This window comes from Chanodichthys erythropterus, chromosome 10 (genome assembly GCF_024489055.1).
Source record: "Chanodichthys erythropterus isolate Z2021 chromosome 10, ASM2448905v1, whole genome shotgun sequence".
NCBI lineage: Eukaryota > Metazoa > Chordata > Actinopteri > Cypriniformes > Xenocyprididae > Chanodichthys > Chanodichthys erythropterus.
The window spans coordinates 24429682-24446527 of NC_090230.1; the positions used below are offsets into that span (position 1 = coordinate 24429682).

General features: G+C 33.3%; 1 protein-coding gene across 4 annotated transcripts in view; it reads left to right on the top strand.

The window, feature by feature from the left end:
* LOC137027966 (uncharacterized) overlaps positions 1–9731 on the top strand; it is a 49800-nt gene extending 40069 nt beyond the window's left edge. For 2 of the 4 annotated variants that reach the window (XM_067396614.1, XM_067396617.1), the window contains exon 8: positions 8852–9731. In XM_067396614.1, coding sequence (XP_067252715.1) covers positions 8852–8928 — 77 coding nt within the window. In that variant the 3' untranslated portion in view covers positions 8929–9731. Of the gene's footprint in view, positions 1–8461; positions 8782–8851 lie in introns of those variants that run through there. The other 2 variants (XM_067396616.1, XM_067396615.1) reach the window with 2 other exon arrangements.
* Positions 9732–16846: the final 7115 nt, after the last annotated feature.

Sequence of the window (16846 nt, forward strand, 5' to 3'; positions counted from 1 at the left end):
TGAAGGTTTTTGCAAAAGGTTTTCTGATCAGAAAAAAAATTGCTTTCATTTAAACACACAGACATCAAGAATAATCCTGTGAATCTCAACAGTGGTGGCCATCATAAAGCATGTTGCAGTGCATTCTGGGAGCCACCAATCAAAATTCATCCATGGCTCCCATCATGCATTGCTGCATGAATAAATTATGAGCTTAATTGTCTTAGTAATTTCCTTTATTCTCACTATTTCATTTTTTTTCTGTTTTTCTGTGTTTTTTTTTTATATATATATATATATTCAGAATAACTTTTGTGAAAACCTTTATATTATATTGATAAAGCTGATCTTGTGCTGCAGAATCACAGTGCTGCTGTAATCAATAATGTAAATCTAACTCAGAGATTGAGCTCTAAATGAGCTCAGAGAAACTACAATTATGTATAAACATAACTAACATGTGATCACCTTTTCTCTTTGTTTGTCTGGCTGTCACAACTCAGTTAACAGCTCAAACAAATCTAGCATTACTAGTCAAGGGTCAAGAGCTCAACTAAAACAAACCCTGACCTCGATGATGGTAACTTAAAAATTGTGATTTTCTCCTTTGGTGATTCTGCTTGTTATCATCAGGTGTCTTCAATAATGCTCAATCATTACTCAATTTATCACTTAATTATCTCATTAACTTTAGGCTTGTTCGAGATGCATCGGCGCTGCGCAGACCGATCAGCGTGTGACATCAAAGTACCGCGAGAGTGATTGGAGAGCATTAAACTCCTTTTGAATCGTTCTCGCGGTACTTTGAAGTCATACGCCGATCGGTCTGCGCAGCGCCGATGCATCTCGAACAAGCCTTTTAACACTGCTTCAGTGGGTGGAATGAAAAATATGTCAGGACTTCTACTTTCTGACCCCTGGACTATACACCTCTGCGGATGAACAAATAAAATTAAAACCTTATGAATAAATAGGATATCTTGTAAGATACTGCATGATCCAAATATAGTATTATTTGATACATTTTTAAAGTTTTCATTACATTTTGGCCATGAAATCCACGCTGAATCCACCTTTCTGATGGGATCAGTTTAATCCAGATTTTTTGGATCAAAATCATCTTTTCTCTTTGCTTGTCTGGCTGTTCAAATATAACACAGGTTGTTTTTAACACATCTGTTTTAAGAGTGTAGCTAGCAGTTATCTGCAAGAGATTTAAGCTGACTTGATGTTTTTCTAGTTTCAATGATTTTGTTTGATTAGATTATTTTTACTTTAGTAATATTCTTTTTTTTTAGTGGACTCAAATGAAATAAGTTCAAGTGAACAATATGCTCATATAGTTTTAAATATCAGTTTATGAATTTAAAAGGCAGTTGATTTCTGGAAATGAAATTAGATGACTCGAGTTTTAATTGAGTGCATAGTATTTTTACAGCAACATACTGTAACATACTGTAGATTACAGTAAAAAACTATAAAATTAACAGTAACTTATTGGCAACTTTTTTGGGAGTATTTTACTGTAAATTCACAGGACAATTTTTTAACACTTGAAAAGGTCTAGTGAATTAATGATACTAATTCAGTGATCAAATGATTCAGTAATGTGTTGCTTTTGCTAATTTCAGCTATTGATGTTCTAAATTCTGTTTTTTACTTATGATCAAATAATTTAATCTAAAGATTATTTTTTAAACAATAACTGTTTAAAATGATCAGGTGTCAGTTGTTCAAAAGTAATCTGATTGGATTTCGGCTATCGGATTGGATCAAATCTTGAAAATGGATTGTTCAAAAGAAGAAATGGATTCTGAAATCAGATTAGTTCACAAAATTAAATATTGGTTTTGATCTGGATCTTTTCTGTGTTGTTCAAAACTTTTTAGTAAGATTGGGATACCTTTGATAAAATAAATAAATAAATAAATAAAAATAAAAGGATTATACTGATTCCATCAGAAGGTGGTTTTTCATGAGGGCCATTGTCCTGCGGAGTTTAGCTCCAAATTACCTCAACACACCTGCCTGGAAGTTTCCTGTATGCCTAAAAACCTTGATTAGCTGGTTCAGATGTGTTTAATTGGGTTTGGAGCTGAACTCTGCAGGACAGTGGCCTTCAGGAGCAGGATTGGACACCCCTGCTTTAGTGGCTCTGTAGAGCCCTATCCAGATTTGGTAATCTGAAAAAGTGTGTATCTGGATCAGGATGGTCCGTGTATCTTTTGGTCATTCGTTTTTTGATTTAATAATGAAATCGGAAAATGAAAAACGGCACCTTTTTCGTTTTTCATTTTTTTCAAACAAAACGAAAAACAAGAATTCGGCTTGATTTTTCGTTTTTCGTTCAGGGGTAGAAAATGAATAAACAACTTGAATATTTGATCTCAACATGTGGGCGGGAATGAAACGCCCCTTTCCGCTGATTGGTCAAGCAAACTTTAAACTGTGCCGTCATCAGTTCTTCAGCAGTTTAGAGCAGCAGAATAATAGTCCTTCTCTGTGATGGACTTAACGCGTTTATTGCAACTATATAATCACTTTTAAATGTACATTTAATCTTAATCTCTATCTCTTGATCTCTATCTCTCAAACAGCCAGACTCGAGACACAAATCGAGGCAGAGCTTAGACAAGGCTTTATTCTGTGTGTCCATAAAAACGCGTGTTTAGCTCAGAAATATTATTATCTCAGATATAATAATTTACTTCGCACCTGCACTCACAACTACCTAATAGCCAACACCTTTGACACACTGCCTGTTTTATTATTGCTGACCACCTATCAAAATCTGTGGCAATGTTACGCGACTCACGCGACAGCACAGAGATAGCGGCGCGCACTCAAGAATTGTATGAGCAAATGCGCCGGCGCGCGCTGCATTTAATTACTTTATTATAGCTTAAATAAAGCACAAAAGAAACTGCGAGCAATGACCGTCGTTGTTCTGTTGTAAGTTAAGTCATGAAATTACCAAACATGCGATTAAAGCTGCATCAAAACTGTGCATGCATTTATTTGTTGACATGGTTTTAAATTGTTATCCAATTTGTTGGCCTTAAAACGTCTTAAAAATGCACATATGTACACCAGGTAAATCTAAATTTTCGGGGGAGCATGCCCCCGTACCCCCCTTGGAAACTACATTTTCTGACCTCGGTAATTATGAAACCCTGCGTACGGCCCGGCTTATATTCTATCTAATGAAATCTGAGGTAAATGTGCATTTCTCCAAATGTGTGCATTTTTGGACTTAAAGTTTGTATGTGTATGCACTGTGATCAAAAATAAATGGGACCAAACGATTGAATGTAAAGGTTTGTGTCTCGTTATTCTATTAATAACTACCGATTGATTTTGCATTTCTATCAGAAATTAAGAATTATTAGTGTCACTAGTGGTGCAAATATCTAAGCTATCTAATACTTAAAAACTCAAGGTTAAATCAGATTTTTTTTTAGAAAATTGTTTCTGTAACAACTGCCAAAAATAGTATATAGCTTTACTGTGGTTATTAACAAATTTTAAAAAAAAAAAAAAAAAAAAAAAATTGTTTTAGGCAATACGCTGAGATTATTTAATTAATATTAAGTATTGGCCGGCTAACGGATGGCAGACAGAACGGTTATTTTCTCTGCCAAATAAACTTCCAAAGCGAATAAAGTCACAGAACCGTTGAGCGACTGACTCGCAGTAGGCTCATTCCTGAATGAATAAGAGTCTTTGAACAACCCATTAATATAGACGATGATTCAGTGACCAATTAATATAGACAGCCACTTGATTTTATTCCTGAATGAATCAGCGCTTTGAACGAATCGACAAATGAATAAATGACTCCTTCTTTAACACAATGACTTACCGCCACCTAGTGGCGATATTACTTTCATAATCCAAGTATTATTTCATCTTGTCATTTCATATTTCTGAATAAAAATGTTGTTTAAAATATTAATCTCATTATATTATACTGTTGTAATTAATGTGTAAATGTATTTACTGTAAGTAGCTCTGAAAGCATCATGCAGTTGACTGATACTGATTTAATCGGTACCAGCCTAGTGTCATATTATTCTAATTTATTTGACTACATTTAAGAATTTAACATTATAGATAGCATAAATATTTAATAATATTAGGAAATAAATTATATATAAGGGTAAAAAAAAAAAAATACCCTGAAAATCATTTGTCCCATATAAGTTAATTTCTGACACTGGTAGATGGCATTAAATATGAAAACCCTTCATCTCTGGTTTATTGTACAAAGTCTTATTTCAGGGTTTTATTCATATAACTCAAACAAGTTCACCTTAAAATCGTTATGTCAAATTCATATTTCACTAAAGTCAATCACTGAAACATTAGATAATGGCATTATGATATCCATCTGTTGACTGAATAAAAAACATAATAGAACTATAATAGATGTGCTGTGAACATTAACTACGATTGTGGTCAGCAATAATAAAACAGGCAGTGTGTCAAAGGTGTTGGCTATTAGGTAGTTGTGAGTGCAGGTGCGAAGTAAATTATTATATCTGAGATAATAATATTTCTGAGCTAAACGCGTTTTTATGGACACACAGAAGAAAGCCTTGTCTAAGCTCTGCCTCGATTTGTGTCTCGAGTCATTCGTTAGTGTGGCTGTTTGAGAGATAGAGATCAAGAGATAGAGATTAAGATTAATCAGGGTATCTTCCGTTCATTCATGTTTTGATTTGATACTGAAATCAGAAAAATGAGAAAACCGTACTTTTTTTCATTATCATTTAATTTTTAAAATGAAAACGAAAAAACAAAAAATTGGCTTGATTTTTCTTTTTTCGTTCTGGGGTAGGAAACAAATAAGCAGTTTGAATATTTGATCTCTACATGTGGGCGGGAATGAAAGGCCTCTTTCCGCTGATTGGTCAACCAGATGTCAAACCACGTCGTCATCAGTTGTTCATCGGTTCAGCTCAACAGAATAAAAGTCCCTCGCGCAGCTGTACGGATTCTTAACACGTTTATTCTACATTTTATGTCTTTCTCACGAAATATTAATTTACTTTGCAGCTGCACACAATTACTCCCATTCTACAACGTTGGCACAATGCCTGTTTTATTGAAGTGACCAACTATAAAAATCTAGCAAAGCTGCTCAACGCACTGGGCAGCGAATGTATAGGTATACATTGAATTAAAAAAGTGCAAATCAGTAGCTGATGTAAATATGCAGCAGTCATAACTTTTGTTGTAGACAACACCCTGAGTTTTGGACATGGGATGAATTTGAAATATGACAGATATGAAAATATATTACATGTTATTAGTTCATCAAAGCGGTGCTATAGAGACTTCAAATGTGAATTGGATGATTTGATGACGGAGGTGAACTTGTTTATGCCAATTCGAAATAGGCTATCACACATTTAAAAAAAAAAAAAAAAGTAAAATAAATAAATAAAGGGAAAAATGTTAAAACAGTGTTAAAAACAACCATTAAAGTGCTCTCTTAAGAATATATCAATTATACTTTATCAATATTAGGATATATATCAAAACCCTGAAATAACACTAACAATAATGAGATAAAGAGTATTTTATAGTCTATTTATTGCCATCTGTCTGTGTCAGAAATTAACTGTAATTGATTTAGTTGATTAATTGATTTTCAGGGGATTTTAGGATTTTTTCCTAATCTTATTAAATATGTATGCTTTCTTTAATGTTAAGTTCTTAAATTTAGTCATTTAAATTACAATAAAATGATGCTATAGGTTGTTACCAATTAAATCAGTATCAACCAAAGGCTTGCAGAGGTGGCAAAGAAGCACCACCTGAAGTTGCTTTTAGATTTATGAGTTGTTAGATTGCTCAGAGAGGGCAGTATATGTGTAGGAATTGCAATTGCATAATGTAATGATATTAATGTTTTAAACATCATTTTGAATACAGAAAATTAAAAAAAAAAAAAAAAAAAAAAAAAATATATATATATATATATATATATATATATATATATATATATTTAATAGCCTATCTATCATTTCAAATCCATCCCATGTTGTGTAAAACAAAAGACATTTTTACACTCAATGTATTGAAGTTGTAGGCTGGGGGTAGTTGTGTGCAGCTGCAAAGTAAATTAATATTTATGAGATAAACTAATATTTCATGTGATGAATTAATGTCTACACAGAATTAAGCCCTGACTCTGCATCAGAACGATTTGTGTCAAGCCATTCACTAGTCTGGCTATTTGATGAGAAAGAGATAAAATGTAGAATAAACGCGTTAAGAATCCGTACAGCTGTAGAACGAGGGACTTTTATTCTGTTGAGCTGAACCGACGAACAACTGATGACTACATGGTTTGACGTCTGGTTTACCAATCAGCGGAAAGAGGCGTTTCATTCCCGCCCACATGTAGAGATCGAATATTCAAACTGCCTGTTTGTTTCCAACCCCAGAATGAAAAAAGAAAAATCAAGCCAATTTTTATTTTTTTCGTTTTCATTTTGAAAATGAAAAACGAAAAAAAGTGTGGTTTTCTCATTTTTCTGATTTCAATATCAAATCAAAACATGAATGAACGGAAGATACCCTGATTAAGATTAAATGTACATTTAAAAGTGATTATATAGTTGCAATAAACGCGTTAAATCCATCGCAGAGAAGGACTATTATTCTGCTGCTCTAAACTGCGGAACAACTGATGACGGCACAGTTTAAAGTTTGCTTGACCAATCAGCGGAAAGGGGTGTTTCATTCCAGCCCACATGTTGAGATCAAATATTCAAGTTGTTTATTCATTTTCTATCCCTGAACAAAAAACGAAAAATCAAGCCGAATTCTTGTTTTTCTTTTTGTTTGAAAAAAATGAAAAACGAAAAAGGTGCCGTTTTTCATTTTCCGATTTCATTATTAAATCAAAAAACGAATGACCAAAAGATACACGGACCCAGGATGATCCAATTCAATTTTGCTTCAATTCAATTTTTCAACTTGACAAATGTTATTTGAACTTATAAAGTTTAGTTGGAATAACTTTACGAATGTAAAGTGAACTTGTTAGGCTATTGTTTTCAATACCACAGCTCACTCATTTAACCTAATTTTGCTTATTTCTTAGTTAAACCAAAAACAAATTATTAAAATTGTTCTTATATCAACTGTAAGTAATTATTTTATTTCAAATGTTTCAACCATGTTTCAGTTGAGAACTTTATTTAAATTAATTTCTATTGCAAATTATAATTGATCTGATGTCAGCCACTGAAATATCAAATGCAAACAATTAAATGAAATGTCTTAATATCTGAGCAGAGGATGATTAAACAACTTTAAAAAAAACAGCTTATTTATTTCATTTATTCATTTTGGTGAAAAGCATTTCCTTTAGCTGTGCTCTTGACTTTTTTCTTTTTTTTTTTTTACACTGTTTAGAAAGCACACTTGATAAAAAAAAAAAGATGAAAATCAGATGCTTTTTACTTATTAATGATATAAGGAATATCATGAATTGGTCTGCTATCTTGGTCTATGTACCTTCGGATAATTTGTTTTCTTGTTTTTGTCTTCTAAACAGAAAAACAAAGAAAGCATTCATATTCGACCCTCCTCATGAGCATAAATAAACAAATCTTGAGTCGTTTTTTTCATATTTTTATTTTTGTTTTAATCACACTTTGTTCTAATCCGCCAAATGGAAAAAGAATAAAACCAAAATGGATAATCAGCCTGAATATTCGATCTCTACATGGGCGGGAATAAAATGGTCAACCAAAGATCAAGCCGTGCCATCAGTTCTCAGCTCCAGAATCAGCTCCGCACAACAGAATATATAGTAGCCTATATCTGTTCAGTACATTTGTAAGGATTATTTATTGCAACTACATTTAATCTAGTTCTCAAACAGCCAGACTAATAAATGGCTCGACACAACACGTGCCAGGGCAGAGCAGAGCCTAGACAGAGCTTTCTTCTGCATACACATACATTCACATGCCGTGAAATACTAATTTATCTTATTAAATAATAATTTACGTGCCATCTGCTCTCACAACTAGCCAAACTATTTGGCACACTTAAAAGTCATCTTCATTTATATAGTGCTTTCTATTGTTGAGTTTGTTTTGGCTTTACAGCAGCTCTAAGATAAAGTTTATGGAGCTAAAGTTTTTGATTGAATCACTTTCGTTGTAAAAATCATTAATTATTAACTTAAATGATGCTTAAATGACACCTTTTTAACTGAAAACAGAAACTTTTAATGCGCTCTTGCCGTTCATCTACATGTTTAAGGGTAGACTATGAAATAACACTGAACAATAAAGCCAGAGAAGAATATATATTTTTATATTTATTGGCATCTATTACTGTCATAAATGAATTAGTCAAATAAGGCTACCTTTTTAAAATCTATATATCTTAAATTTTAAAATCTTAAATTTAGTCAATACAATTAGAGTTTGACACTATTTTGTTTCAACCAAAGGCATCTTGCGCTGCAGAAGTGGCACAGCAGCATCTGAAGTTGCTTTTAGGTGTATTTACACAATTTAATGCTGCTCAAAGAGGTCCGTAAATACATTCACACAGCAGAGCAAATACATGCAATGACATTAATTTTAAGTTTTATACAAAATGCTTTGAATACAGAAATATGAAATAAATTACAAGATGAACCGAATATGAAATATCACCAGTAGGTGGCAGTTTGTTTACAAAAAAGTGTTCCTAATATTAATGATACTGTATTGATATCATGTTTATGTTTAATATATCTGCTGATCTTGACACATTTCATTGTTCAAAACTCTTTACTCCATACTGTACATCCAAAAATTGTGTCTTATGCATTTAATTTTTGTTTTATTTTTTTCAGGTTCAGATAAAAGCAATGTATATGATGCAGGGGACCCAAGAGAATCTTTGATAAATTCAGACAACAAAATCGTTTAGGAAATGGATTCAGTGTGATGTTACCATCATTCAAAATAAATCAAAATCATATTTCTCCTTATGTGAGCCTAAAATCCCTCATATAAATTAGATCTTTGTGTGCTGTTGAGCTGTGTGGTTTAACTCAAATCTTAAATTGATTGAGATTCATACAATAATATGAATCTATTGTAAATCTCACATTGCATACCTGTCACTCATTGCATATAATGCATACTGGATAGATTGTGTAGGAATTTGTTCTCCAGTATTTCTTTTACTGTGTTCTTTCATGTGCATGTTTAATCCTGAGGCAGGATCACATCAGAGTGACACATATTAGCACTCTCTATACTTCTAGAAGATTCTTGAAACACACAGGATTGTGTTTAATTCAAGAAGTATCCGGTGTCACATCAACTGTTAATCTCAATGTGAAAACTCTGGTGTGACGCTTTTATTGCGGGAATTATCTGCACATTTATATTCAGTATAATATTTTCTTAAAAGATGTGCCCTGTTTTTTATGCTATGCTATGTAATTGCATGTATATTGTATTATCTATATTTTGTATTATCTGAAGTGAATCTGCCTGATATCTCTCTGATATCATGTGAATGCAAAATTGTAAACTCTGATTCTGACTTTTGATTTTCACTGTTGTGTGATATTAATGATTTCTTATCGTTCTTTATTTCATTTTATTAGAAACGCTACAGCTTGAATCTTTTTTGCTGTTTTGAGCAGGACGCACAGCGTTAACCATGCTGTTACTGAATAAAACTAAATAAAACTAAATAAATATTTGCAAGGCTATCGTCTGGTTTATGTTCATCCTGGTCCTCCTAGACTGTAAAATTGAAAAGATACACAACATTGTTTTGATTTCCATAGAGTTTCACCCTTAAACTCTATAGGAATATGAATAATGAAGTTGAAATACTAGCCTACTGTGTTGTATTTATTTTCAGTTTGTGAATGTTACAGCTGGTCCCAGCTAACAGAATTTTGTTATAAGAATATTCTCTAAATATTCAGTGTTGGTTCTGGGAACATTAATATACTGTTATAGGTGTTATTCATATTTTGAATTAGTAATGATTTTAATAATAAAGCAGAACTCAGTAAGATTTGCGAAACTCCACTATGGGATCAGATTCCCGCCAATAGTATTGCGGCCACGGATCAAAAAATAAGCGTGAATCAAAAATTTAAAAACACATGTAAAAATATATAGCACAAACTTTAAAAAAATAATGCAAAATGATCGGACTGGCAAATATCGTGGTCACAGATCAAAATATAATAAGAGTAAATCAAAAAATTAAAAGCACATTTAAAAAAATAACAAGCATGAATCAAAACTTTAAACACATTAAAAATGATATTGCACAAATCTTAAACTTGTGTTTATGCGTTCTTAAAAGTTGTTTTCCTTGCTTTTATTACTCTTTTCTTTGTGCTCTCACATTTTCTGCTCATATTTTACTCTTTTGTGCGCGTGTGCTGTTTTTCTCTTTTCTCTTCTTTCTACGTTCTGCTCTTGCTTTTCCAAACGTTGCAGTTCGAGTTCCATGTAAATTAGGCCGGGCTTAAGCGCCACCATTGGTCCACTAGTTCTAGACTGACAGCTCCTCTTCTAGCCAATCAATGGAAGAGAGGGAGATGACATCACCTCAATGCGACTCATGGCTACTGATGCTCACACTCAGACAGGAGAAGATAACAGTTTAATCTGAAACTTTACAAGGACTTTCAAGCTGTAGGTAATCTAGTAATCTGAACTATGGACAAATAATTCCTCTTTTTGAGATACTCTTTTTATTGTGCAGTCTACTTATGATCTTTATGTTCATAATATTTGGTATTTGGTGTTAAAATATTACTTGGCTCATGGTGCTAATATGCTAAGGCTACTGTAGCTAATATACTTCGTAATTGTTGTTAAACGATCATAGGTAAATTAATTCTAAGACTGAATGTATCATCTCTGCTTTGACTACGATAGTGTTACAGAGGAGATAGTTACAGAAACCAGGTGGATTTGATATGCAGTGATTTATTCACACATTTATTGTGTTTATTTACATAACTACATAATTGCACAATACTATAAGATTAATGTTTTAAATAACATTAAGATTAATGTTTTAAATAACACAGAAATGTGCCGCTGTCCTGCAGAGTTTAGCTCCAACCCTGATAAAATAAAATAAAAAACTCACCTGTCTATAGTATTAATAATCCTGAAGACACTTATTAGCTGGTTACAGTGTGTTTAATAGGGTTGAAGCTAAACTCTGCACGCCAGGACCGATATTGCCCATCCATGTTATAGAAATATGAATTTAAATGGCCAGTAGGTGGCAGAAAGTTCATTCAAACGTCTCGTTAAAATCAGGAATTCATGAATGAAACACTGCTGTGTTTCTCAGAGATGAGCGAAGCTGTTCTGCTGTGACTTTGTTTGATACTCCTTTCATCAAAATAGTGCAAAAACACACTCAAAAATAACTTATTGCTATATTGATTTATACAACAATTTTCCAATTGTTTTTTCCAATATCAATTTCCCCCCTAAATTGACTTTCTAGTGCAGTTTTTAATCTTTACGAATACCTTTACATCATTAATAATGTTTCAAATTTAAAAAAATGTTCAACAGACACGTGAAAAGTGATTATTTTATATACTACAACCGGCAGTAGATCGGCGGTAAGTCACTGCCCACACAGCAAAAGGACTCCGTGGCGGATCCACCGTGGAGGTATCGTGCAGAGGTGGAAAGTCCAGGGCTCAGAAAGTAAAAATAAGTCCTGCCATATTTTTTTTTTCCACCCACTGAAGCGGTGTAAAAGTTAATGAGATAAATAAGTGATTAATTGAGTGATGATTGACCATTATTGAAGACACCTGATGATAACAAGCAGAATCACCAAAGGAGAAAATCACAATTTTAAGACACCATCGTGGAGATGAGGGTTTGTTTTAGTTGAGCTCTTGACCATTGACTCTTAATATTAGAATATGTGTGGGCTGTTTTAACTGAGTTATAACAGCCAGACAAGCAAAGAGAAAAAAAGATCAGGTGTTGGTTATGTTTTCACATAATCATTATTTGATCTGAATCACTGAACTCATTTAGAGCCCGATCTCCGAGTTAGATTTACATTATTGATTACAGCAGAACTGTGATTCTACAGAAGAAAACCAGCTTTATACAACAACATATAAAAAATCGCTCAAAAGTTCTGATAAAAAAAAAAAAAAACGGTAATGTGTTTAGAGACACAGACATCAAGAATCAGTCTGTGAATCTCAACAATGGTGACCATCAAAAAGCATGTTGCAATGCATTCTGGGAGCCACCAATCAAAATCCATCCATGGCTCCCATCATGCATTGCTGCATGAATAAATTATGAGCTGAATTGTCTTAGTAATTTCCTTTATTGTCACTATTTTTTTCTGTTTTTCTGTGACTTTTTAGTAGCTTGTTTTCTAATGTTCAGAGTTGATCTGTTGATCAGAATATGTTGCTTGTCACCGTTCACAGGCTGATTCTTGATGTCTGTGTGTGCCTAACAGAAAAACTTTTTTTTTTTTTATTCTGAACAACTTTTGAGAATAACTTTGGATATATTGAATCACAGTGCTGCTGCAATCAATCATGTTATTTTATCTCAGAGATTGGGCTCTAAATGAGTTCAGTGATTCAGATCAAATAATGATTATGTGAAAACATAACCAACAACACCTGATCACCTTTTCTCTTTGCTTGTCTGGCTGTTACTACAGCCCAAACAAAATCTAATATTAAACAGTCAAGGGTCAAGAGCTCAACTAAAGCAAACACTCATCTCCACGATGGTGGCTTAAAAATTGTGATTTTCTCCTTTGGTGATTCTGCTTGTTATCATCAGGTGTCTTCAATAATGGTCAATCATCACTCAATTAATCACTTACTTATCTCATTAACTCTGACACTGCTTCAGTGGTACTTTAACTCAGTAGTGCGCAAACACGTGAACACTAAGCAGTGTTATATAGACTGGGCATACTATTAGATAAATCTTACCTATTTCATTTACATATGACTTACGAATATGAATCACATAAAGTTTATTATTTTGTTTATGTAAAAACTATGTAATCCAAATGGATGGAAATTTTATATGTAATTCAATTACATAAAACTTATGTTTAGCCTGAAATATTTTTTTGAGTGTACCATAATTTCTCAGATATGTGTACCTGTGATTCATAGAATGAATACGTCAGAAATGCACATTAAAAAACAACAACAAAGATCTTGAGAGATCTGTTAGTGTTTAATGTTGTGTTGCTGCCAATTTTTTTAATTAATTCAGGAAATACCTATAAAATATTTCTGTTAAAGGGATAGTTCACCCAAAAATTTAAATTACCCCATGATTTACTCACCCTCAAGCCATTCTTGGTGTATATAACTATATATCTTCTTTCAGACTAACATAATCGAAGATATATTTAAATATATGCTTAGTCCTCCAAGGTTTATAATGGTTTTGAATGGGTGGTCACGTTTTAAAACAAACAAAAAATGCATCCATCCATAAACAAAGTAATCCATACAGCTTCAGAGGGTTAATAAAGGCCTTTTGAAGCAAATGGATGCTTGTTTGTAAGAAAAATATCCATATTATCAATTCAAATAGCTTCGGTGGATGACCATATACTGCTCAAATCAATTTGGACAGAAGAGTAACCTTTGGCACGATGCAAAGACGAATGTGGAGGTGCAGAGGAGAAAGCAAAACAAAACACTGGTCATGATTTAGAGAAATTTCGATATAAGAGAAGAGGAGTTTGTTGCACAGCAATATTTGTTTGAACCATGAGAAATCGGCTTGCGCAGTTTATGGTCACCTGCTGAAGCTAGCTATTTGAATTTATAAAGTTTTAAAAAGGGGTATTTTTTCTTACAAAAAAGCAACCCTTTACTTCAAAAGGCCTTTATAAACCCTCTGGATTACTTTGCATACGGTGGCCACATGAAAAAAAAAAAAAAAAAAATTATCCATCCATAATCAACCAAACATTGGAGGACTAAGGATATTTTTTAATATAACTCAGATTGTGTTTGTCTGAGAGAAGATAGTCATATACACCTAGGATGGCTTGAGGGTGAGAAGGTCATGGGAAAATGTTCATTTTTGGATGAACTATCCCTTTAAAAAAATTTTGCAGTTTATTCAAATTAGGTATTTTACTTTAATTTTACGTTTTTTGTTTTGCAGCTGCTGCCACTCGTTTTGTCCGTTATTTTAAGATCAGTAGTGAGGAAGGAGTTAAATATCCCTGAACAAAAGTTTGAATTTGGATCTGTTCCTGTAATAACTTGAGAGAGAATTAAAGGTTGATTATTTAATGGGTTAGTTCAATATGAAGCAGTTCAATCAAGCGCATCAGGTGGATTCACGTGCACTAACAGCTTCTTCTTCGCTGCTTTTTAAGCTAAATTGAACTGCATTAGACATAAATGTTCACATACAATTTTTAAATCTCACTCTACAACAGTTCATCACACACAACACAACATTAAATGATGACAGAAATTTTAAGAAATTTTCTGTTTTCATTAGAATCATTCCAGATGAAAACAAACATTCTAAACTGAATCTTATTCATCTGGTTGTTAACAGATGTGATGAGTGAATGTAACAGCGCTGTCCATTTCTCTCTCTTTAACATTCTCTCATTTATTGTTCCCTTACAGATGGAGAAATATCATATGATCATAACAGGATCAGTGTGTGTCTACAACATTGATGTAAAACACACTTCAACTGTAACTTGAAATAGTTCACTTATTAATCATACTGCACATTTTACATGGAAATAACCTAAACCTGCTTTCCTCACTGGAAGCTCATATAATTTAGGACATTTAGAAGCACATTACTTACATTATCTGATAGTTTCAGCTTTAAACCTGGAATATATTTACATTTATCATTTTGCATGCTTTATAATAAGTGCCTTTGTTTAATATTAAGTGTGCTGCACGCATTCCCCATATAGCAAGCAATGATCGAAATATTGTTAAATCAATGTTAATGTGTCAACGTTAACCACATTGAATCAATATCACTTTTGCACCCGCAATTAATGAGATTGTTGAGATTCACAGGCTGATTCTTGATGTCTGTGTCTCTAAATGAGAGATTTTTATTTTAAATCACAATTTTTAAGAAATCCTTTGGATTATATTGATAAAGCTGATCTTCTGCTGTAATCAATAATGTAAATCTAACTCAGAGATTGGGCTCAAATAAATAATTCAAATAATGATTATGTGAAAACATAACCAACACCACCTGATCATCTTTTCTCTTTGCTTATCTGAGCTCAACTAAAGCAAACACTCATCTCCATGATGGTAACTTAAAAATTGTGATTTTCTCCTTTGGTGATTCTGCTTGTTATCATCAGGTGTCTTCAATAATGCTCAATCATCACTCAATTAATCACTTAATTATCTCATTAACTTTAACACTGCTTCAGTGGGTGGAATGAAAAATATGGCAGGACTTCTACTTTCTGACCCCTGGACTATACACCTCTGGCTTAATGTCAGTTGTAGTTGTGTTTTATTTTCTGAGAGTGCAAGCATGATGTTGAACCAATATCACATTCAATGACATTACCATTGATCTTTTGCTGAAATTTCATAATTTTATTCAAAATTAATTGTGGGTGCAAAAGTGATATTGGTTCAATGCAGTTAACGTTGACACATTAACATTGATTTAACATTGTTTCGATCATTGCTTGTTATCTGGGTTCTGAAAAGTGAAATCAATAGAGTGCTGGAGTTATGATGCATTTTTGTTGGTCAAAACCCAGAAGCAAGTTATCATTTCAGCACTTCCGGTTCCATCTTCCCGAAGTCAATGAGGATTTTTGTTTTTGTTTTTTTTGGTGGGGGAGGGGGGTGGCATAGGGTTGGTTAAATGCCTGAAATAAGGTGGTTACCACAAGCTCAAATTACTTTCATATTTGAATTTTACGAGATAAAACACATCAGTAACCTACGCATGATTTTTTTATGCATCTTGAAAAAGATGGTTGCTAACAAGTGGCTAAATGGGACTACAGAGGCTGTCGGTGACATTAAACGTCATCACACTGAACAGGGTAGCGTTTCCCAAAAGCATCGTAAGCCTCCATTGGTGGCAATGGCTCTGCGATAAACTTAGGCTTATGATGCTTTTGGGAAACACTACCCAGGGGCCTGTTTCATAAAACAAGTTTACCAAATAATCCAGGTTTATTACAGTAAGTCTGATTTATTGTCAGTTGATTTGGTTCAAAATAATCAGACTAACTGAAATAAGCCTAGCTTATTTGGTAAACTTGTTTTATGACACAAGCCCCAGGTAAACTCAGTCTTATACAGCCTCGTTATGCTTATAATTACACTCTTATGAACTAGCTTATAGCCTACCCTTAGCTCTTAGCTTAACTGCATTTAGGCTTCAAAATTCATAATTTGAGTACATCTGTGAAAATTGATGACATTGATTGACAGCTGAGTCTGCAGGAGCGTGATTGTGGGCGGGACTCCAGGATAACTACTGCAGAATCAGACTCTAAACGGCGTAAACGGAAACAACTGCTGGGATGTTTTTGGCTTCTTTTTCTTCAGCGGAAGGAAGTGTTTGTGATTATGGATTAGTGAAGTGCTTGTAGAAGAGGCTTGTTTTCAGCTGTTTATTGAAGGTTGAGAAGAGATGCTCAGATGGAGTCGAATCTTTCTGGAATGAAGCTTTTGAAAGACAATCATTGTGATTGAAACACTAAATGGCAATTTGTTCTGTATTCAGTTCAACAGTAACCTACTTTTAGCATTCAGATAGCTTGATAATTTCATACAACAAATGCTTTGTGATATTTA